General features: G+C 43.8%; 2 protein-coding genes, 1 long non-coding RNA gene and 2 other non-coding genes across 6 annotated transcripts; all 5 read left to right on the forward strand.

The window, feature by feature from the left end:
- The first annotated feature begins 1,985 nt into the window (after nt 1-1,985).
- On the forward strand, nt 1,986-2,176 carry LOC130375132 (U2 spliceosomal RNA). Its single transcript, XR_008893799.1, has one exon. It is a non-coding gene; the product is annotated as a U2 spliceosomal RNA (small nuclear RNA).
- A 2,741-nt stretch (nt 2,177-4,917) lies between these two features.
- Nucleotides 4,918-8,130, forward strand: LOC130374698 (E3 ubiquitin-protein ligase TRIM39-like). Its single transcript, XM_056581632.1, has 2 exons — nt 4,918-5,045; nt 5,131-8,130. The coding sequence occupies exon 2, from the start codon at nt 5,133-5,135 to the stop codon at nt 6,765-6,767; it is 1,635 nt and encodes a 544-aa protein (XP_056437607.1). The 5' UTR covers nt 4,918-5,045; nt 5,131-5,132; the 3' UTR covers nt 6,768-8,130.
- A 144-nt stretch (nt 8,131-8,274) lies between these two features.
- LOC130374709 (uncharacterized) lies at nt 8,275-17,569 on the forward strand. 2 transcript variants are annotated; one of them, XR_008893659.1, is made up of 9 exons: nt 8,275-8,505; nt 10,427-10,473; nt 10,877-10,905; nt 14,645-14,898; nt 15,138-15,239; nt 15,577-15,883; nt 16,011-16,289; nt 16,420-16,507; nt 16,719-17,569. It is a non-coding gene; the product is annotated as an uncharacterized LOC130374709 (long non-coding RNA). The 2 variants fall into 2 exon arrangements; XR_008893660.1 differs by having other exon boundaries at nt 16,857-17,569.
- Nucleotides 9,474-9,664, forward strand: LOC130375133 (U2 spliceosomal RNA). The gene has a single exon (XR_008893800.1). It is a non-coding gene; the product is annotated as a U2 spliceosomal RNA (small nuclear RNA).
- Nucleotides 17,570-20,128: 2,559 nt separating the features above from the next.
- Nucleotides 20,129-24,108, forward strand: LOC130374702 (E3 ubiquitin-protein ligase TRIM39-like). The gene is made up of 2 exons (XM_056581635.1): nt 20,129-20,217; nt 20,294-24,108. Exon 2 carries the CDS (start codon nt 20,296-20,298, stop codon nt 21,922-21,924), a length of 1,629 nt encoding a protein of 542 aa, XP_056437610.1. The 5' UTR covers nt 20,129-20,217; nt 20,294-20,295; the 3' UTR covers nt 21,925-24,108.
- Nucleotides 24,109-24,257: the final 149 nt, after the last annotated feature.

Here is a 24,257-nt window from a genome sequence, read left to right on the forward strand (position 1 = left end):
CGCAACAAGTAAGTGCACGGCTTCTTTGAGTAACATTGCCGACATAAGGTACAACAAGTACGATCAAATAACGAATACCCTCTGATGATAAGCTCTATCTCTCATAAAGAATAACGTCAGACAATGCCAAGGGATCGGTTCTGTCCGGAAAAACCCTCTCTCCGGAGAGACGCCTGTACGATAAGTGCGCCGAGGTCCATGGGAACACCCACAAATGGTGACGCCATTGTCGGAGGAGGGGCAAGGAGCTGCGCACGCCGATTTAAGTAGCCGATCTCCGCTGAAAACCTGCTTCCGACCAGGTTTGGTTGTGAGCATAATGTCACCATGCTGATACAGCGACGCTTAAAGGAGCATTTCACGTGGAGGCATGAATATGTATTGAAATTGGGATTTAACATAAATAACATGAATAGGCCTACCTTGTGCGTGTGTATGTAGGCCTATTGCACCTATCTGTTCTGTTTAATGTTTGTTTCATATGAAAACACATGGTTATAATTACATAAATACAACAGGGTGGGGATTTCAACTAGCAGCATTTCTTGATGTATATTTGTAAAGGGAAATATTGTACCTATTTTAGAACATTCTACTTTTCTTAGAACCTAACAATTATTCATAAGTATGTACTGTCATACCTACATCTCTGACGTTTATAACAAACCAAACCGTTTGAAAATCGGTTGAAAATTTAGCAAGTTATGGTTATTTAAAAAGTACATGAATCACTACCAACACAATGTTATTGGTGAGCAGCTTACTGTGGTAAGATGGCCCACTGGTGACGTTCGACTCCATTGGTCAGCACCGCGGACGAGGCGTCTAGTATATATCTATGAGAATCCTCCCCTCTACTTCCTATTTTCTTCTACGCAAAAATCGGCATATTGCGTAATCTTAAACAGGAAGTGTTGGAGATCGATACAGATCTTTCCAGTCTCTCTAGAAAATAAGGTAATGGTGCACGACCATTTAAAAATATGAGTGGGTTTCTAACGATACAAAGCTTAATGGAAATGGGTGAAGTTTCCCTTTAAAGATATCGACTTTCGTGGTCCAGCTAACCCAGGCTTTGAGCACAGCATACCCAGCTAACCCTCTAATCGAGGTTCGTAGTACAGGGCCCAGTCCTCAATAGCTTCTTCTACACGGAGTGGTGAACAGGTTTATCTGGGTTAGAGTCTGTCGTCGTGGTTTTACCACTCCGCCCATTGCCAATGTAATCTAAACTTGTCTCTGTATGGAGATTCTTCATGAACCACATCCAGAGTGAAACCCGGTTTACCCTGTCTCTCCGATTCATACCTACCCCGAAACGATACCACATAATATCAAAATTATGCTTCAACAGTGTAGAACATTGATTTCAGATGTTTGTGTTCAGTTCATGCATTTTATTTGCTATTGGTTCATTGTTTGCATGGTTGAGGAAATCTGAAATTAAAACATAGCACACGGCATACCCTGAATTTAGCCTGGGATCTTTGATGCGCAAATACTTCTTAGTGAAGTTGCGCCGACCCATTAGTGACCACTAGATAGCGTCAGAGAGGCGGCCTCCTCGCATGTTTAGTGATCTAGGAATGATACAAAAAGAGTTAATTTCTCATGGATCTACCTTTTAGCAAACTAACACCATTTATAATGACATCAAATCATAGTGATCGTGCTCAGTGGGGATTCAATGTATGTATACGTATATGTATATATAATAGTTCACAATAAACGCGTTTGGCTTCCTCGGACACCATGATTGGCTTAGGGCTGCTGACGTCATCAGTGCCATTCATGCATTGCCTTGAATCACGGACCCTTATACTCGTTATTTTTTTGCGTTGAACGTAGTTTGATAACACGCTATATGTTGACACATAGTGGTACTTCTGTAGGCTTCTTGTATTTAAAGGAAGTTTTCCCCGTAGAACCGCTAATGAGAGTGACACTTCTGGGAATCGGTCCTCTAAGTCGAACATTTAGTAGGCATCGCTTCTCGGCCTTTTGGCTAAGATCAAGTGTAGTATCTGTTCTTATCAGTTTAATATCTGATACGTCCCCTACCCGGGGACCATATATTAAATTGATTTTTGGAACTGGGAGATGGAAAAGGGGCTTGCTCCGTCCACTCCACGCATCGACCTGGTATTGCAGTACCTCCAGGAACGGTGCACCCCCTCTCACTGTTAATATGAATGAGTGCATTAAGGAGCTCACACCAAGCCGTAGAGACGATTGTAGTGCTCGTTTAATTATCTTTTCTGACTAAATAAGTATTGTAGTTCGGACAGTGCTGCTGTCTTTTTCATTGAAACTGATTAAACGTTGTCGAAAAAGGTTACGACTCTTACGAGGAGACATAATTTAATACATTTTATGCCGTATTTAGTTTTAGACCATATGATGTTCAAGCTAACATAACGTCAGTGCGTCATTCGACCACAGATTTGTAGCGCTAATAGCCTACCAGTATGGAACCACTTCTTCTGCGCATAAGAGTTGTCAACACAACACCAAATACAGTTTTATTGGTTTGAAATCAGTCAGACCCTGCGCACTGCGGAAAGGACAGGTGCTTGGCAAATTAGAACCCCTAGGCGTGGTTTATTTACCATTACGCCCATTACCAATATAATCGGAACGTTGGCCTGTAACTGTATTCGAGAGAAGCTTATTGAACCAGCTCCAGAGTGCAAGCCTGTTTACCGTGTCTCTGAATAAACCACATGTGGGTTTCCAATTAATGAGGACTAAGCTTGACGATTCCCCTCCTGCATTTCCTTTTAAAACAAATCCCGCGGCCACTCTGTAAAGTTCAACTATTTTCATCCAATAATTTCAACATTATCCAAAATTAATACTGTGCGAAAGAGGTCAGGCCCGTCTCTCTACCAGGCGAGAGGATATCAAAAGGCAATTAAAGGTGTGCACTGCAGGAAGCATCCATCATAGTCACCTATTCCCGAATTAAAATGTAGAAATAATCAGATTTTGTGCATTTTAAATTATTCACGAATGAACTGTAAATCCTCCTTTCAAATTCTTCAAAATAAATGAAGCGTGTTAATTACTATTGCTTTATTCGAGAGAAGCTTCATGAACCAGCTGTTTAACTTGTGTCATGTAGGTTTTCCAATTAATGAGGACTTAGCTTGACGTTAAGATTCCCCTCTTTCATATCATTTTAAAACAAATCCACAGGGCCACTCAGTAAAGTTCAACTATTTACTTTCACCCAATAATTTCAACATTATCCAAAATTAATACTGCGTGAAAGAGATCAAAAACGAATCCCTGACTATCGGCAACATAATTCCCGTCACTGTGCACTGTTACCAGGAAGCATCCATCATGCTCGAATTAAAATGTAGAAATAATCCGATTTTATGCATTTTAAATTATCCACGAATGAACTGTAAGTATAGGCCTACTCCTTTCAAATTCTTCAAAATAAATGAACCGTGTTAATTACTATTGCTTCAAATTACGTTTCATCATGCATAACCTTATTGATTTCAGATGTTTCTGGGTTCAGTTCTTGCAGCTTATTTGCTATTGGTTCATTGTTTGCATGGTTGGGGACATCTCGAATTAAAGCATAGCACGCCTTGCCCTGGATTTAGCCGTTCTCTGAGACGCAAATAGTAAATAAACGGCTCTTTTGAAGTTGCCGACTCACTAGTGACCACTAGATAGCGGAAGAGTGGCGGCTTCCTCCAATGATACAAAATAAAGTTAATTTCTCATGGATAGGCTAAAACCATGCATAAAAGCATCAAATCATTGTGATCATGCTCAGTGGGGATTCAATGTATATAATATATCTATAATAGTTCGTAATTTTTCTGGTTGAATATGGATTGATAACACGCTATATGTTTTTGACACATAGGCCTAGTTGTTTTTGTAAGATAAAGTGTAGTATCTGTTTTTATCAGTACAATATTTGATTCGTACCCTACCCGAGGACATCTCTCTACTCTCTACAAATATCAAACAGGGAGGGTTTGACATATAAGGGTGGTTGGGCGGTCTACAGCCGCAACCAATCATGAAAAAGATCCATATTTAAAACTCTTGAAAATCATCAGAGAGACACCTGGGGACATATTGACGCAGTGAATAAGGCGGAATCTGAATTAGCATTTAATTGTTTCTATGTATAATGACTTCATTATCATTAATATCATGTATTTCGATTCCACCATACAGTTATTAAGGACTTCAATACAACTAGTGAAGGAATATTTGTATCAGGGGGGGTTCAATGAATTTGTGATTAAAGTTCTTCACTTGCAGAGCGCGAGGGAACGCGTCCCCACGCGTCGCTGCTCCTCGCGATCCCCGCCATACCGTTATAAACAATGCAGTATAAATTGTGAATTCTCGAGGTCAACCTATTTTTAATTCAGCCCAATTAACTGCTGCATGGAGGCAACAAAAATAGTGTTTGTTGTCTCTGACTTAAGGTGAACTCGTCGGTCAGGTTCGTCTGTCCTACCCCGGGTCACACGACTCGGCGGTTAATAGCACAACCATAATAGCACGTGTTATCTGGGCACACATTGAGAGGGTTGTTTGGTAAAGAATGTGTGGTAAATATTAGCCACAGTTTAATTCAAGTCAAATGTAATTGTATAGCTCTTAATCACAGTTAGGCACAAATCACTAAGAAATAATCAACATTCCTTGTTTTCCCGGGATCTCTGTTTCCTGTCTTTTAATGGTTGAAAATATTGTAATGCTGCAAAGAGGAGAACACACAGCGAATACGAGGTAGCCTAGAGAGTTCATGAATGTGCCCACGTTCAGGTTGAGACGTCAGGGAACTGGGTCCGTGGGGGCGGAGCCAGGGGTTGGCAGAGGAGCCAGGGGTTGGTAGAGGAGCCAGGGGTTAGGGGCGGAGAGGAGAGGATGTCCTGTTCGGGAAACGAAACTTAACATTCCCACAAACCAAAACCAACCGACGTGGAAGCAGTTCTCACTTTCAGGAGAAAAATAAATCGCAATTTGGAACAAATTGTCTGACAGACAGAAACCACAACAAGGTGAGTAAAGCAGCACAAGATAAGGAATTGATGGAATTAGAAATATAAAACTGCTCAATACATAAACCTTATCGTCTATGTCTAGGAATGGCCTCTGCTAACACTTCCTGGTCTGAGGAGGACTTTTCATGTTCCATCTGTCTGGACGTGTTCAGCAGCCCAGTTACCACACCATGTGGACACAACTTCTGCAGAACCTGTATTACAAAGTTCTGGGATGAACAAGTCAAGTACAAATGTCCTATTTGCAACCAGATTTTCGACACAAAACCTGACCCACAGGTCAATACCCTCTTATCACAGCTGGCTGCTCAGTTTAGAACAACCGTACGAGTTAAAGAGCAGCCTTGTGTTAAACCAGCAGAAGTTCCCTGTGACTTCTATAATGGGACCCAAAAGAAGGCCGTGAAGTCCTGCCTAGAGTGTTTTATGTCTTTCTGCCAAACCCACCTGGAGCCACATCAGAGAGTCGCAGTCCTGAAGAAACATCGGCTGGTCGAGCCTATGGACCGTCTGGAAGACAGGATGTGTAAGAAACACAACCGACTTCTGGAGCTCTTCTGCCCGACTGAACAGGTGTGTGTGTGTCAGTTCTGCACAGAGACAGACCACAAGTCCCATCCTGTTGTACCTCTGAAGGAGGAATATGAAGTGAAGACGGCCCAGCTGGGGAAGATAGAGGCTGAAGTTCCGCAGATGATCCAGGAGAGAAAACAAAAGATTAAGGAGATCAAAGACAGAGAAGAACTGAGTAACAAAGATGCAGACAGAGAGATAGCTGATGGTGGGCAGGTCTTCACTGCTCTGATAGGCTGTGTTGAAAAGTGCCGGGATGAATTCAACCAAACGGTTCAAGAGAAACTGAAATCCACAGCGAAACAAGCTGAAGACCTCATCAAAGAGCTGGAGCAGGAAATAGAAGATCTGACCAATAGATGCTCAGAGGTGAAGCAGCTCTCACACACTAAAGACCACCTCCACTTCCTCCAGACCTTCAGATCCCTGAAGGATCCTCCACCCACCTGGACGACAGTGGGGGTCCGTCCTCCGTCATACGTAGGGACCTTGAGGAGATCCCTGGAGCAGCTGGAGGAGACACTGAACATGGAGATGAAGAACCTGCATGATGATGCTGAACTGAAGAGGGTCCAGCAGTATGAAGTAGATGTGACTCTGGATCCTTATACAGCTGCTTCCAGTCTCATCCTGTCTGAGGATGGGAAACAAGTACATGATGGAGGTGTGAGGAAGGTACTCCCAGACAACCCTAAGAGATTTACCAAATATATATTTGTCCTCACGAGGCAGAGCTTCTCCTCAGGGAGATTTTACTTTGAGGTCCAGGTTAAAGACAAGACTGCATGGTGGTTAGGAGTGGTCAGAGAGTCCATCGATAGAATAGGTGGGAGCATGTGGACCCCTGAGATGGGTTACTGGACTCTTCACTACAACAAGGATGGGTTGGTGTTTAAAGATAACCCTCCTGTCCGTCTCCCTCTGAGAGCTGAGCTCCAGAAGGTGGGGGTGCTTGTTGATTATGATGAGGGTGTGGTCTCCTTCTATGATGTGGAAGCCAGGGTTCATATCTACTCTGCTACTGGCTGCACCTTCAGTGAGCCTCTCTATCCATTCCTCTGCCCAGGCCGCCATGGTTATAGAGGTAACAACTCTGCCCCCCTGATCATCTCACCTGTCATCTCACCTGTCAATCAAACAGACTAGGACCTTTGTTTGATAATAAAACAAAGAAACAACCAAAACAACTAATGTTGTTTACTGAATTAGAATCTCTACTATGTGAGGTCTGAGAGAACTGCTTTAATGTCGTACCGCTGACATTTAACGAGGAGATGTTCTTTAAGAATATAATCACAGTTGTTGAATTCAACCCATTATAAATGGTTAAATTACACATTATATTTTGTCTTTTGTTTCCAGATCTTTTTACACATTTAATGCTATAAAGTTGTTAACAGTTGCAGTTATATAGAACATAAGAGGACTAACATGTTAAGAGGACTAATTTGTCCAAAATAATAATTGTAGTTTTTTAACATTGCCATCTGTTTTAATTTCTGAATAGTGAATGACAAAAAAACACAATGTCCTTACACGTGCATTGAATTTTTTTAATGTGTAGGCCTAAATACGTTATCTAAAATAGATACATTCCAGTCTAATAGTGTTCAGTAGAATCACTGTCTCAGGGTAATACAAAAAACAAATGTGTTTGTTGCCTCAAACCTTTATTTTGATCATTTCGAGATTGATGGAACGTTTTATTTCAGTAAAGAATTGTAAAAGTTGGTAGTTGATGAACCAGTAAAACTGAAATCTCCACCATACAACCCTTCATGTATTAAACACTTAAAGAAGGTCACAGTGACTACATGTAAAGATTCTCCCCATGTGTGTGAGTACCGTGACTTTGTCTTGTCTGCTCTCCTCTCCTCTCCTCTCTTCTCTTCTCTTCTCTTCCTCCTCTCTCTTCTCCTCCTCTCTCTTACCTCTGCTCTCCCCTCTAGCTCATCTTGGATTGTGTTCATTATTGTCTTTCATTACGCATTAAGTGTGTTCACATGTCCAAAGTCACCACATTTAGATGAATCTAAAATAGATGTTGTACAACTGAACTCCAACTGGGTGAGTTCGGCAGTGGTGAATCACTATGGTGACGGTGACGCTCCCGCTCGTGCGGAGTCCTCCTCCCCATAACCACGCCCACTGACTGCCTGGACGGCGCGAGGAGAGGGAGAGGGACACTGAAGCTGTTGGCACGAGAGCCGTGGACCTCGATGTCTCTGAGCAGCCAGCAGCATGGGAATGAACAACCCCATCACGCGTTTGAATATGTGTTTCAACTTCTCCCTGATGGTTTGAATAAGTCGCAAAGTGTGTCGTTAGTCGCCTTTTAAATAAAGTCGCAAAGAGAGTCAATGATACGTGAACAACTGTTAATGGTCTGTAATGTTTGATACTATTATTTTAGTCATTCTGTTTATTGTGCACTTGTACTTTTATTCGTTGTTAAAGCATAATACTAATAAACAACTCAGTCGAACCAAAATAATGTTCTCGTGTATTCAGCCGACTAACTATCCTGCATTCTAGCCTTTAGTACTTGCTGTCCTCAGACTAGCTTGGTCAAAATAGTGTTGCTGTGAATATGTGAATGGCATCTTCACTGTGTTAAACCATATTTTAAAAGATGCACATGTTCCTGTCTGGCTGTTAGCCCTGTAATAGTCTACAGCTGTGGCTCATAGGTTAATTGAGCCACACCCATTCTGGTGCTCCTTAAGAGGGCCAGAGTATTACACGGGAGGGACGCTTGAGTTGTGCAAGTGACTCGACTGTTGTGCTATTGTTTGTTTTAAGTAAGAATATGTTTTTCACCAACAACATTGTGCATCAAGTTTATTTAAGTTGATACCGGTGAGACACGTTATCGAAAGAAGATGTGAGTAAATTATTTTTTATGCTTTATTTAGACAATATGATATTGAAGCTCATGTAAATGCCTTATTGGACTACATATTATGTAGTGCTAACACCAGTCCTCAATAGCTTCGGCTACACGGAGTGGTGAACAGGTTTAGCCTATCTGGGTTAATCTGTCGTCGTGGTTTTACCACTACCAATCTGAACTTTTATCTGTATGGAGATTCTTCATGAACCACATCCAGAGTGCAACCCGGTTTACCCTGTCTCTGAATAAACCACGTTTTGAACCGTTAACACTCCGATTCATGACCTACCCCGAAACAACGATACCATCAAAATTATGTTTCATCAGTGTATAACCTTATTGATTTCAGATGTTTGTGTTCAGTTCATGCATTTTATTTGCTATTGGGTGATTGTTTGCATGGTTGAGGAAATCTGGAATTAAAACATAGCACACGGCATACCCTGAATTTAGCATTGGTTCTTTGATGCGCTAATAGTAAATAAACTTCTTAGTGAAGTCCTGCCGACCTATTAGTGACCACTAGAGAGCGGTAGAGTGGCGGTTTCCTCAAATTTTTAGTGATCTAGCAATGATGCAAAGGAAGAGGTAATTTCTCATGTATCTAACTTTTACCAAACTAACACCATGTGTGATGGCATCAAATCATAGTGATCGTGCTCAGTGGGGATTCACTGTATTATACATAATAGTTCACAATAAACGCGTTTGGATTCCTCAGACATACTGATTGGCTTAGAGCTGCTGACGTCATCAGTGCCGTTCATGCATTGCCTTGAATCACGGACCCTATACTCGTTATATTTTGCGTTGAACGTAGTTTGATAACACTGATATGTTGTTGACGCATAGTGGTACTTCTGTAGGCTTCTTGTATTGAAAGGAAGTTTTCACCGTAATACCGCTGATGAGAGTGACATTTCTGGGAATGGCTTCTCTAGGTAGAACATTTTCTAGGTATCGCTTCTCGGCCTTTTGGCTAAGATCAAGTGTAGTATCTGTTCTTATCAGTTTAATATCTGATACGTCCCCTACCCGGGGACCATATATTAAATTGATTTTTGGAACTGGGAGATGGAAAAGGGGCTTGCTCCGTCCACTCCACGCATCGACCTGGTATTGCAGTACCTCCAGGAACGGTGCACCCCCTTTCACTGTTAATATGAATGAGTGCATTTCGGAACTCACACCAAGCCGTCAACACGATTGTTAGAGCTCGTTTATTTATTTAATCGTTTCTGACTAACGAATTGTTGTGGTTTGGACAGTGTTGCCATGTCTTTTTCATTGAAATTGGTTAAACGTTATCGGAAAAAGTTGCGAGGCGATATTTAATTGATTCTATGCGTTATTTACACCATATGATGTTCAAGCTAACATAACATCAGTGCGTCATTCGACCACAGATTTGTAGCGCTAATACCAATCCGGAACCACTTCTAGATGTATCAATTCCACAATGCAAGAAGAACGAACACGCACACACACACGCGCACACGCGTGTTTGGTGAATTGAATGAAGGCTTTCTTCATTCTGAAGTATGACTCTAAATCAGTCAAATCAGACTCATCCCTTTAAAATGAGGGAGGTCATTAAATATCAAACACAGAGCTGAAATATACTCTTACTGTTACCAAGGAGACCAGAGGGCGCCGAACCTGCGTTGAGTTTTACTTACTAGCTCACCTGCCGCAGCTCGCGCGCCGAGTGTTTTTCTTAATTGGAAAATTGGTTGCATCTGGTGCGTTTCACTTAAGAGGGAACCGGACAGTACGTTGGTGTTCTCCACTGTTCGGCAGTGTAGCGTCTCCCAAACGCGGTATGTTGTTGTGTTCCCAGAAACCAGAACGTGTGTGTAATGTTCTGTTGAGCTCTGTTGTGACGTATTTGTCATTTCTTCCTTTTTCACAGGTTAAAGACCTTTTGAAGTAAAGAGGAGCATCTCATCTGGACCTGATGTGAGTAGAAATGTGAAGCAAAGCACAGCTGCGGTGACTTGTATGTTGAATATAAACACTGACAATGAATGAAGGAGATCAGGGATTCTGGTGGTTAAACTCATTTGAAATTTAAATAATGATTCTACCTGAAACTAACATTTTAGAGACTATACATTCAAACTTGTCAAAGTAAGAATTAAATCACTCTGGAATAATGACAGTCAAATAATTAGCCTCTTATATTAAAAAGCTGGATTAGTTAATTATCTAAAACATTATTTAAAAGTTGGATGATTCCAAAAGCCTGAATTTGTATTGTCATTCATTTATCTGATTTAATGGAGATGAACTGTGGGACAGTTCCCAAGTTTGGGGACAATAATGAGTAAACTGTTCCTTTCATCCTTCCATTCCTTGAAAGGTCTATCATGGATATTTAACTGCAGTTCTGTGAGTATCCCCACTTAACCATGAAGATGAACTGCGATCTGTAAGTCAATAGTTTCTCATTACTCTTGGGCACATTGCTGTACTTTGGTTTCCTGGTGAGTTAACCTGTTAGCTGAAGGTTGATCTGAGTAGTAAGGATGTTTTATTGGTTCATGGGTTACTTAGGTGTTTGGTTTAGGTTGGTTTTAATGATTTGTTAAAATGGTTACAGGCTCCAAGTTATTGTTGTAAGCTGGAGTAATGGGTTGGCTTCTGATGTCTTCAGTCTTCTTTCCAGCTACTCTCCTGAGCTCTGCATCTTCTTCACATGAGTGTTTCTTTGCTGATGAGGGTGTGGTCTGAGTGAGCAGAGGTACATACTGGGATACAGAGCTGTCTGAAGTCTACAGGTCTGTAGATACGCCCCCTCTGGGGAAACTGAGTGTTTGAGAAACCGTCATGACGTCGGTTACATGGACTAGAATGTTCTTTAAGATGGAGACAGGGATTCAGTAGGAGAAACACCAGGGGGAGATGAGGGGGCTCCTCATCTCAACGATTATAACACAACTTCAGTCTGACACAGAGAACCATGGAACACATTCAACAGTCCCCTCCAGGCATCGTGACTCCTCAGGAACAGTTTCATTTCCAAGAAGGTCCTATTTGGGGCTATTCCAAGATGGATCCTGCTCCTCAAGAGCCACCCCCCTCCACTGGGTGGTCTTCTGAACAGATGACCTCCTTCCTGTCCTCAGGCTGACTAAAGCTGCACCATTTGCATCTGTGAAGGCCCCTAATTCTGGAAACCACTGGACTACAAACACATAACTTCAGAGACGTTGAATCAACCTGGGACACATTTTGGAGACGCCAAGCATGATCCATCACCAATGTGGGACGCCACTGAAGAATTGGTTGTACATAATTTATGTTTCTGGAGACAATGATTGTTCTGTTCTGGGTGTCCTGTGCCGGGGTTGGATGATGGAATGTTATTTGGCAGGAGGTTTTTACCCTGCATGAGTGTTCGGCCTTTTATGGCTCAGTGGTGTGTGTGTGGGTTTACATGAGATGGATGATTTTTTTTAGCATCGCTAGGGTTCTATGTGTGTGTCCCCCCCCACCTAACTCACACCTGGCAGGGGGTTCTACTTGTGTTTGGTTCCATCTGGCATGGGGTTCTACTTGTGTTTGGTTCCATCTGGCATGGGGTTCTACTTGTGTTTGGTTCTATCTGGCAGGGGGTTATACTTGCGTTTGGTTCCATCTGTTAGGGGGTTGTATATCTCTTGTATTTCCACGACGAGACAGTGGGGGTTATCTGAGCCATGGTTGAAAAGGAATTGGGGGAAGTAAATTTGGCTTTGACTCGCTGAAGTACATGAACTGCGACATGCCGCCGGTTGCCGCGAGGCACCATCGCCCGGCAGCGGGCAGACGGCAGCAGGCAGCGAGCGGTTCTACGTGCGTGTCCTGGGTTCTACGTGTGTGTGTCCTGCTTGCTTTGACAGTGATAATGTTCATACGGGGGTCTGTGTGGTTGGCTTGGGGTATTGGAAAGGTAAACTAAATCATACCTGATGGACGGCCACATGTTTACTTGAGGCCTTCAGTAGACATGAAGAGCCCTGAGCGACGCTCCCGAGAGAAATCCAACACGCTGGGAAGGAAGGAGAGTATCCAACTCAAGGGTAAAAGGATGCAAGCGGCGTGTTCAGATCATGTACTTCAAACTAGGACTACACCAATCAGGATCAATGGAGGATGGACACCTAAAGGCATTCCAAAAGGAGTCTGAAGTTGGAAAGGGACCTCAATGGATATTCAAGATGACCTTCAGACCTGTAGTGAGGCGGCTCTTCCTACCTGGCTGGATTGATGGAGAGCCCTGTGGATCTTGTCTTGCGCTCGGTTGCATGTCTTCTCAGGCTGAACTGTATTTGTTTCATACAGGACTAGCTGAACGATTGGTTCCCTTAAATCAGAACCAATCTGGGAACTCCAACTAGTGCGCTCTTCAAGCTGCTCTTCAGCTGAGGAGGTAAGGAAACCTTCACTGGGGCTTCAAGGTGTATAGAGGAGAACGTTTCAAAGTGTTCCATGGTACTCTGATGAAGACTGTTGTTGTGTTCCACTGGCTGAGAGGAAGAACCCTCACATCTTCCTCTTGGCCTTTCTCCTCTGAGAATCCTGGGGCCATCTTGAAGGATATTCCAGCTCATGTAACTGATGTCACGACAGATTCTCAAACACTTGGTTTCTCCTGAGGGGCGTGTTTATAGAACTGAAGACTTCAGACGGCACTGTATCCCAGCATGCATCTCTGCTCACTCAGACCACACCCTCATAAGTAGGATGCAACACTCTAGCGATGGAGACGTAGAGTTTTATAAGTAATGAGGGAGTAGACAAAGGCTATTAGAACACAATGGCATGTCAAGTCTGTAACTCTTTAAACCATGAAGATGGTTGATAGTTCAGGAATTGGGCTTCATTTTATTATGGGCAGTCCTTTCACTCAGATGCCCACTTCTCACTGGAGCTGTACATGTGTTGGCTGGCTGGCATGATTTGCTGTTGGTGATGAGGCAGTCAGGGTGAAGTTGCAGGGTTATGGTCAGCTCTCTGTGAGCTCAACGTTTAGATTTGCTCTGTATGGCTTGTACCCTGAATAATCTAGATAATTGTTCTGTTTATTGTAAAATGTAGACACGGTTTTGAATTGGATAATTCCATTGTTTTTAGGCAAGGATTTGAGGTTTAAATTCGTGGACGTGCATGGTAGTTCGGTTCTTCGTACGGTTTTGAGTGGTATAACTTGTACACACTGGGTGCATAATAATGTAAAGGTACACTGAATAGTAGTTATGACCAACAGCATCAAACGGATCGCATCAAGGTAAGTCTGTTGGCTGTGTTTTAATGAAGACCATCGCTGGACTTCAGGATCTTCTTCCGTTCAGCTCAAGGTGAGGCACTGTTTTTTTTTATTTGGTCGGTTCCGGCTGGAATGTTCGGATTCCAGTCGGACGGTTTGTGCTTCCCGCCGTGGAAGGTTCTGAGTGCGGTCAGTTGATTTAGTCTCAATGGTTAGCATAGAACGTTGTAGTCTTGACAACCATAAGAACCCTACGGGCAGTTAGTTGGATGTGATGTGAGTCCCCTGAGGGAATCTAGCGGAACGTTCTGGTTTGTGTTTGCGTAACATAGAGCCGTTGCCAACGGAAACTATTTTCGGTTTCCATTGGGAATTGTTGCCCCTTATCTTCAACAACTTAAGTTTGATATTAAATTAATACTGACACGTACATTGTACAATATGTTGACAATTTCCGATGGTTGCGCCGTACTTTTAACCGCGTTGACGGGACTCTCGCTGCATACAAAAGAGCGTTCTACTTGCGGGCCCATTTCTGACCATCAGTGAAGGCTGAAAATCATTTCAAGGTGGAAGACAATTTGGCATTTCTTCAAGGGAACCCAGCACACCTGAATATGGCTGAGTATATTGGATTTCATATCGATATTGCTTAGTGTTCTTTGGTACTTCAGCTTTTGTACGTTCTAAATATCTGGTGGCATTAATTGCCACAGAAGTTAAACCCTACCAAATGGAATGACGTTAAACAACGACTTTGGTGTCGAGTTTCCAACTGGATAATATCAAAGCTAAAATAATGCCGTCTTTCCCACATGTTGCAGTAGAAGAAACTAGAACTGTACAAGGTTAAAAAGGTAACGTGTAGTTTGTCCCAAGGTGTCTGCCTCCTCACCCTGAGCAAGACCTCCACCTCCTCACCAAGAGCCAGACCTCCACCTCCTCACCAAGAGCCAGACCTCCACCTCCTCACCCAGAGCCAGACCTCCACCTCCTCACCCAGAGCCAGACCTCCAGCTCCTCACCCAGAGCCAGACCTCCACCTCCTCACCCAGAGCCAGACCTCCACCTCCTCACCCAGAGCCAGACCTCCACCTCCTGTCAGAAGTCCTCCAGAACAGTTCAGTGCTCCGGTGTGTGAGTAGTCTTCTCAGCTCAGTTTCAATCTATGGGCTGAACCACTTCTTTGAATTTGTGGACTGCTCTGTCTTCATTCTCAATACGGGATGCTCCTGTCTTTACTCATGTCTGGTCTCCAGTCTTTTCTAGCCATGAGTTATACAATAATAGTTAAATAATTGTGTAATTCAGTTTCGGATGAGTCAAGTAAGTTTATTGTTGGGCAAATGCTAACATAAACCTGCTGCTGTAGCTGAAAGGCGAGGCGGAGAGGCTGGGAACCGGAGGCTTGTGGTGCCAGGATGGACCGGAGACTGAGGCTGGAGACCAGGGGCCTGCAGCACCGGACCAGGGGGTAACCGTCACCAAGCTCAGCTGAAACACTAGTCTAAACACTCTGTAGTTTAGGTCTTGTTTTGATCGTCTTATGACTTTAAATCTGTGCCAAGCTGAGATTTGAGTTCATTCATACCAGGGTTATCTGGGAGTCATATGAGCCATTATTGTTACTAGTGCTGCTACGACCGTAGTGGATGAATTGCTGAACACGTCAATCTGTAGACGTTGTCTAATTCAAGTGTTTAAATATGTTTAAATTTGTATTCCATTTTACAAGTGAACCTCAGATGCAGGAGGTGGGGTGTATTGCGTCTCCAGGTGATTTACTGCTGAGACCAACTGTTTGTAACCAGATCAGGAATCCATGGCTGAAGGAGCTGATGGAGGAGCCGTGCTGAAGGCCCTGCCTGGTGGAGGAGCTGATGGAGACCCTGCCTGGGGGAGGAGCTGCTGGAGGAGCCGTGCTGAAGGCCCTGCCTGGTGGAGGAGCTGATGGAGGCCCTGCCTGGTGGAGGAGCTGATGGATGCCCTTCCTGATGGAGGCCCTGCCTGGTGGAGGAGCTGATGGAGGCCCTGCCTGGTGAAGGGGCTGATGGAGGAGGAGCTGGTGGAGGTCCTGCCTGGTGGAGACCCTGCCTGGTAGAGGATGTCTGTCGTGAGGTAGATGGAGCCTGACTCTGAAGTGATCATCTCACTCACTGCCACTTCTCGTAGAAAACTGCTACCACAAACTACCGGAGTTTGGTATATTAACAGACAACTACATCTGCTTTACCACATGTTGAAGCAGGACTTTCGCTGTTTGTCCCAGACCAGGACTCGTCTGAGGAGAGTTGATGGTTGAGCTGAGACGCTGGAGGACGACTAGGAATCGACCAACAAGGATTCCTCATAAGTTTGCATTTACTTAACATTGTTGACTTAAAGGGCAAAATACAGCGGTTACTTTGACATGCGTTAACAAATACCGCTGTGTTTTCTTACTAGAACGTGTTTCTGGAGCGGAGGCGAGCTGGCAGGGGAGCCGTGAATCTGGAGGACGACATCACTCTACCAACAAGGATCCGTAAGTTTGCATAAAGTAAACGGAGTGGACTTGTTGTAACGAGGATTAGTTTGTCCAGTACAAGTTAAGGCATACTACTGTGGTTGGTTACCAGACAAAATACAGCTGCTACTTTGTTACTTGTAACCAGACCAGGAATCTGGAGGACTGACGGAGAAGCTGTACATCTGGAAGGCAAATCCTGAGGACAACCAGGACTCTACCATCAAGGATTCCTCGTAAGTTTGCATTATCTGGACATAGTGGACCGTGTCGGAAGTTCAACTCTCAGACCAATGGTGCCGGGTTCAAGCCCTCTGAATACAGTGATGCGTCCTTGAGCAAGGAGCCCTAAAGCCTGCCTGCTCCTTAATGACGGCTCTTTGGTTCAGATAATGTCGCATCTTTTAAATATTGAATCTAATCCATGTCCTTGTTTGGTCCGGGCAGACACACCTGAGCTTAACCCACCTGATCCTGTTTGGTCGGGGGCAGAAACACCTGAGCTGAACCCCACCTGATCCTGTTTGGTCGGGGGCAGACACACCTGAGCTGAACCCCCACCTGATCCTGTTTGGTCGGGGGCAGACACACCTGAGCTGAACCCCACCTGATCCTGTTTGGTCGGGGGCAGACACACCTGAGCTGAACCTCCTCTGATCCTGTTTGGTCGGGGGCAGACACACCTGAGCTGAACCCCACCTGATCCTGACACCCTGCTGGTCCCGTCTCCTCAGTTCATCTGAGCCTCGTCCTCCAGAAGACCTGCTGAGCTCAGCGGTCTGAGGCTGATGGATCAATGACCTCCAGTGGGAGTGATCTCCTTGACCCCACATGTACCCGTGTGCTTCCGCACGCCTTTCCCTCACGTCCGTCACTAACCTCACTATTTCCCCACTCACTACTCCTTCCCCTTCTTCTTCCTTCTCCGTGCTTCAAACCTTTATTCTGAAGGAGTGTCTTCTTGAACCTTTACACTGGAGGAGCGTCGTCCTGCCCTCAGAGGGTTCAGCGTTAGGGTTGAGAGTCAGGGTTTAGAGTCAGGGACAGAGCTGGTCAGGGAGGACTGGTTTTAAACAAACCTCTTCACTTGCTTTCTGAATAGCGACATTTTGAAATGTTTCATTTGGGAAAATGTTTTTCTCTGCTTTCCTTTAGAAAAACATGTATAAAACTTCTGTCAAATGTTTTTGTTTATATATTAAAATCCTACATTGACTTCTGCATGTTTGGTGCGGTTCATTTAACTTGGTTAATTTCAAGCTAAACTCCTGCAATACATTGAATTTACATGATGAATGTTATTCAGCATTGTTCACATAATCCATTTTGTAAAAACATAAAATATCGAATGTACATACTGCCATAGGCGTCGATTACGGAGGGGACATGTCCCCCCCCCACTATTTGAAATACAAATTTTGTCCCCACCACTATTAAAAATGTGCAAACCAATTGCGACTGAAAAAATCCCCACACACTCAACCAAAATCGTCAAGTCTAAAATCATGCGATAGGCGCGCACGAAGACATAATTTATTAGATAGGCCTACCTAATAAACCGTTGGAACACACAAGACCGGAACCCATAGCAACGCCGGTAAATAAACCCCGACTCCCGAGAAGCCCAATCCCTGAGATGCGGTCCACACGCCCCGTGTGGGAGACACGCAGGGTTAGGTGTCGAACATACTGCTGGCTCCGAGGTGGGTGTGCATGTAGGTGCTAATCCCACCAGTTATTGAGTCGGAGGTTCATCCGCCCTTAAATAGCCAAATGCCTCGTCATCTAATTAGTGACGCTCCCTGAGCTACGGCCATCCGGAGGCACACAGAGCTTTTGGCCGCGATATTATAGATACAATTATATATATATAGAGCTCCGAGAGTCGCAAACGGCAACAATCACTTTCTCCTCCATGCTGCAGTTCACCCGGACTGCACTGCACTGAGTTTGACGGTTGAACGCCGATTGGCTGTTACGTTACACATGTCACTCAGTGGCCACGCTGTTGAACGCTGATTGGCTGTCATCACGCGAAATTCGTGTCAAGTTGAAATATTTCAACTCGAGCGAATTTGTCGCGCCACAAATCCTTGTGAACGCGCTCGCTGGTGCACGGCGAAAGTGTGGCGCGACAAATCAAAAAAATTTGCCCGATACGCGTCTATACGTTCACTTTGTATGGGATCTTGTCGCCCCGTTGCATTTGGTGTGAACGCACTGGAGAAGTTTCAAGAAAGACAGCGAAAATTGACATTTTTATTCAGAAAATAGCCGGTCCTTTTGCTTCCTATAAAAAGCATGTTTGTGACACTGGATAACGATATGGATACATCAGCCTGCATGTGGAGGGCCACATAAGGTAAGAAATAGGTTTACGTAAACTTTGCTGCTGGTTCTGTTTGCTTGTGATGACCTGGCCAAAGGTTACCCACGGTCCTAAGCAATTGTGATCTGATTCTGGTTGGTGCTCCAGCTAGTATGCATTGTATATATAGATTGCAGCTAATAGCAGCTACACACGGTGCGATTGCTATGCCAATGTGGTTATAGTTGTTTTGTCTTGTCTGATTGAGATATGTGACGACTTGGAGCCTGGTAGGCCTATCCTGACATAAATATGTTCTCGCATAACCTGTGTGATTATCTTAAACTGTAGGGGATTTTATTTGCGGGCAATTGGCTTATGATGTAACGATTGGTCCTTCGCAAGTGTTTACTGGTGGTCAGGATTGGGCAGATGCAATTCTCCTCTGGGCGCTTGTTTTTTTCTTCTTTATTTAATGCAGCATAAAATGCTACCAGCAGCCCTTGCTCGTCTTCAAAAGTCTGATGCTCCGTACCTCGTTTCATTTCGTACCCCCTTTACAGTCTGGCATTATGCTCCGTACCTCGTTTCATTTCGTATCCCCTTTACACTCTGGCATTGTTTGTCTGGTAAACTTTGTTGATGTCAAGATAAGTGTTAAATTGCCAACACTGTTCTTTGTCCTGTGTGTAATAGTATTACATATCCCGAGCCAATACCCTGGTGTTTCCAACGCCGTTTTGCAAAACAAGCCAAAACACAAACTGTGGTTTTCAACTTGTATTGTCCGAATAGGATTTTCAACACCTGACAATACACTGTAGAGCATAATGTAATGCAGCGTTGAATGGATGAATAGCTTACATAAGGGCACCCAGCACTTTTCAAACCACACTCAAGCTTATGGTTATTGTCCCCACCACTTCTAAAAACAAACTGACGCCCTTGCCCGCAATACCGTTATAAACAATACAGTCTATCAACACATAAATTGTGAATTTTCTAGGTAAACCTATCCATGCGAATTAACTTTCGCATGGAGGCAACAAAACAAGTGCTTGTTGTCTCAGACTGAAGGTGAACTCGTCGGTTCGTCTGCCCTACCCCGAGTCACATGACTCGGCGGTTTTATGAGGTTAAAGTCTGTGAGACAAGCCTTTTTTAACTGCCAGTGTTAACTCAAAGTTAAATAACAAGCATAATAGCACATGTTATCTGGGCACACATTGCTCTTAATCACAGAATGCACAAATCACCACGAAATAATGAACATTTCTTGCTTTCCCGCGGGGCTCACTGTTTCCTGTCTCTTAAAGGTTGAACATATTTTAATGCTGCAGGGAAGAGAACACACAGCGAATATGAGGCAGCCTAGACAGTTCATGAATGTGCCCACGTTCAGGTTGAAACGTCAGGGAACTGTGTCCGTGGGGGCGGAGCCAGGTGTTAGGGGAGGAGCCAGGTGTTAGGGGCGGGGCCAAATGTAAGGGGAGGAGAGGAGAGAATGTCTTGCTCACGAAACAAAACTTAACATTCATAGAAACCAAAACCAACCGACGTGGAAGCAGTTCTCTCTATCAGGAGTAAAATAAAACGCAGTTTGGAACAAATTGTCTGACAGACAGAAAACATAACAAGGTGAGTAAAGCAGCACAAGATATGGAATTAGAAATATAAAGTTGTTCAGTACATAAACCTTTTCGTCTGTGTCTAGGAATGGCCTCTGCTAACACTTCCTGGTCTGAGGAGGACTTTTCATGTTCCATCTGTCTGGATGTGTTCAGCAGCCCGGTTACCACACCGTGTGGACACAACTTCTGCAGAACCTGTATTACAAAGTTCTGGGATGAACAAGTCAAGTACAAATGTCCTGTTTGCAACAAGATTTTCGACACAAAACCTGATCCATGGGTCAATACCCTCTTATCACAGCTGGCTGCTCAGTTTAGAACAACCGTACGAGTTAAAGAGCAGCCTTGTGTTGAACCAGCAGAAGTTCCCTGTGACTTCTGTACTGGGACCCAGCAGAAGGCTGTGAAGTCCTGCCTCGTGTGTTTCACCTCTTACTGCCAAACCCACCTGGAGCCACATCAGAGAGTCGCAGTCCTGAAGAAACATCGGCTGGTCGAGCCTATGGACCGTCTGGAAGACAGGATGTGTAAGAAACACAACCGACTTCTGGAGCTCTTCTGCCAGACTGAAGAGGTGTGTGTGTGTCAGTTCTGCACAGAGACAGACCACAAGTCCCATCCTGTTGTACCTCTGAAGGAGGAATATGAAGTGAAGACGGCCCAGCTGGGGAAGATTGAGGCTGAAGTTCCGCAGATGATCCAGGAGAGAAAAGAAAAGATTAAGGAGATCAAAGGCAAAGTAGAACTGAGCAACAAAGTTGCAGACAGAGAGATAGCCATTGGTGGGCAGGTCTTCACTGCTCTGATAGGCTGCGTTGAAAAGTGCCGCGATGAATTCAACCGAACGGTTCAAGAGAAACTGAAATCCACAGAGAAACAAGCTGAAGACCTCATCAAAGAGCTGGAGCAGGAAATAGAAGATCTGACCAATAGATGCTCAGAGGTGAAGCAGCTCTCACACACTAAAGACCACCTCCACTTCCTCCAGACCTTCAGATCCCTGAAGGATCCTACACCCACCAGGGACTGGACCACGGTGGAGGTCCGTCCTCCGTCATACGTAGGGACCTTGAGGAGATCCCTGGATCAGCTGGATGAGACACTGAACATGGAGATGAAGAAGCTGCGTGATGATGCTGTACTGAAGATGGTCCAGCAGTATGAAGTAGATGTGACTCTGGATCCTGATACAGCTAATGGCTGGCTCATCCTGTCTGAGGATGGGAAACAAGTACATGATGGAGATGTGAAGAAGGTACTCCCAGACAACCCTAAGAGATTTACACAGTATATATTTGTTCTCACGAGGCAGAGCTTCTCCTCGGGGAGATTTTACTTTGAGGTCCAGGTTAAAGACAAGACTGCATGGTGGTTAGGAGTGGCCAGAGAGTCCATCGACAGAAAAGGTGGGAGCACGAGGACCCCTGTGACGGGTTACTGGACTCTTTACTACAACAAGGATAGGTTTGTATTTAATGATAACCCTGATGTCCGTCTCCCTCTGAGAGCTGAGCTCCAGAAGGTGGGGGTGTTTGTTGATTATGATGAGGGTGTGGTCTCCTTCTATGATGTGGAAGCCAGGGTTCATATCTACTCTGCTACTGGCTGCACCTTCAGTGAGCCTCTCTATCCATTCCTCTACCCATTTCCCCGTGATTATGGAGGTAACAACTCTGCCCCCCTGATCATCTCACCTGTCAATCAAACAGACTAGGACCTTTGTTTAATAATAAAACAAAGAAACAACCAAAACAACTAATGTTGTTTACTGAATTAGAATCTCTACTATGTGAGGTCTGAGAGAACTGCTTTAATGTCGTACTGCTGACATTTAACGAGGAGATGTTCTTTAAGAACATGATCACAGTTGTTGAATTCAACCCATTATGAATGGTTAAATTACACATTATATTTTGTCTGTTTTGTTTCCAGATCTTTTTACACATTTAATGCTATAAAGTTTTTAACAGTTGCAGTTTATAGAACATAAGAGGACTAACATGTTAAGAGGACTAATCTGTGCAAAATAATAATTGTAGTTTTTTAACATTGCTATCTGCTTTAACTTCTGAATATTGAATGACAAAAAAACAAATTGTCCTTACACGTTCATTGATTTTTTTTTTAATGTGTAGGCCTAAATACGTTATCTAAAACAGATACATTCCAGTCTAATAGGGTCCAGTAGAATCACTGTCTCAGGGTAATACAAAAAACAAATGTGTTTGTTGCCTCAAACCTTTATTTTGATCATTTCGAGATTGATGGAACGTTTTATTTCAGTAAAGAATTTTAAAAGTTGGTAGTTGATGAACCAGTAAAACTGAAATCTCCACCATACAACCCTTCATGTATTAAACACTTAAAGAAGGTCACAGTGACTACATGTAGAGATCCTCCCCATGTGTGTGAGTACCGTGACTTTTTCTTGTCTGCTCTCCTCTCCTCTCCTCTCCTCTCTTCCTCCTCTCTCTTCTCCTCCTAGCTCCTCTCTCTTACCTCTGCTATCCTCTCTAGCTCATCTAGGATTGTGTTCATTATTGTCGTTCATTACGCATTAAGTGTGTTCACATGTCAAAAGTCACCCCATTTAGATGAATCTAGAATAGATGTTGTACAACTGCAGTCGGTTGCACCAGCAGAACGTAAAGCCGATCGTAAGTTCGGGTGTAAAGTCCGCCGTAACCCTACGCTCGACGTAGCTAGTGTCAAACTAAAGGTGTTCTAAATTTTGGTTGCACCACCATAACTTAAGTTGTAACGTTACTGGTAGTGCGTAAACGGTACTAGTGTCGCTTTTAATGACGTTTAGATAATTTCAAGCCAATCATTGACAGATAACAATGTAAACAGGAAATACCGGCAAGTGTCCACCTTACCCGAGTGAAGACGCGTTAACACCCAAATGAGAGGGCAAACAAAACAGTTTCAGTCATTTATTCTCTAAAATTTGCTTGGACGGTATAGGCGTGAGGTTAAGCTATTTGATGGCGGATTTTATAATAAATAAATAAATATAATATTCCGCCCGGCAAAACCGAAATCGTGCATATAATTCAACATCATCATAATAAAGAAATGGATCGATACGGTCACGGACAATCCGTTCCCGGCGCAAATCGCATTGAAACTCCTCTTCCCATTGCTCAAAACGAATAGCCATCTTTACCCTGCGTTAGTGTTGAAATCTTTTTACCTTTTTTTCTTTTAACGGTTCTTTATCGTTAGTATGGAACTTACACCAGCTAGAGGGGAGGTGTAAAAGATAAGTTATAACTTAGTGTTACGTTGAAACTATCTGCTTGGTGCAACTGCTATTTTTTTAGTAGAGTGTAAAGTCGAACGTTTGGGTGATTTACGTTCAACGTAGCCTAAGTTGGACCTTACGTTCTGCTGGTGCAACCAGCTGCTGAACTCCAACTGGGTGAGTTCGGCTGTGGTGAATCACTATGGTGACGGTGACGCTCCCGCTCGTGCGGAGTCCTCCTCCCCATAACCACGCCCACTGACTGCCTGGACGGCGCGAGGAGAGGGAGAGGGACACTGAAGCTGTTGGCACGAGAGCCGTGGACCTCGATGTCTCTGAGCAGCCAGCAGCATGGGAATGAACAACCCCATCACGCGTTTGAATATGTGTTTCAACTTCTCCCTGATGGTTTGAATAAGTCGCAAAGTGTGTCGTTAGTCGCCTTTTAAATAAAGTCGCAAAGAGAGTCAATGATACGTGAACAACTGTTAATGGTCTGTAATGTTTGATACTATTATTTTAGTCATTCTGTTTATTGTGCACTTGTACTTTTATTCGTTGTTAAAGCTTAATACTAATAAACAACTCAGTCGAACCAAAATAATGTTCTCGTGTATTCAGCCGACTAACTATCCTGCATTCTAGCCTTTAGTACTTGCTGTCCTCAGACTAGCTTGGTCAAAATAGTGTTGCTGTGAATATGTGAATGGCATCTTCACTGTGTTAAACCATATTTTAAAAGATGCACATGTTCCTGTCTGGCTGTTAGCCCTGTAATAGTCTACAGCTGTGGCTCATAG

This window comes from Gadus chalcogrammus, chromosome 21 (genome assembly GCF_026213295.1).
Source record: "Gadus chalcogrammus isolate NIFS_2021 chromosome 21, NIFS_Gcha_1.0, whole genome shotgun sequence".
Lineage (NCBI taxonomy): Eukaryota > Metazoa > Chordata > Actinopteri > Gadiformes > Gadidae > Gadus > Gadus chalcogrammus.

Excerpts from the sequence above, each read along its gene's own strand:
- LOC130374698 (XM_056581632.1), top strand. The coding sequence starts at position 5,133 with ATGGCCTCTGCTAACACTTCCTGGTCTGAGGAGGACTTTTCATGTTCC.
- LOC130374702 (XM_056581635.1), top strand. The coding sequence starts at position 20,296 with ATGGCCTCTGCTAACACTTCCTGGTCTGAGGAGGACTTTTCATGTTCC.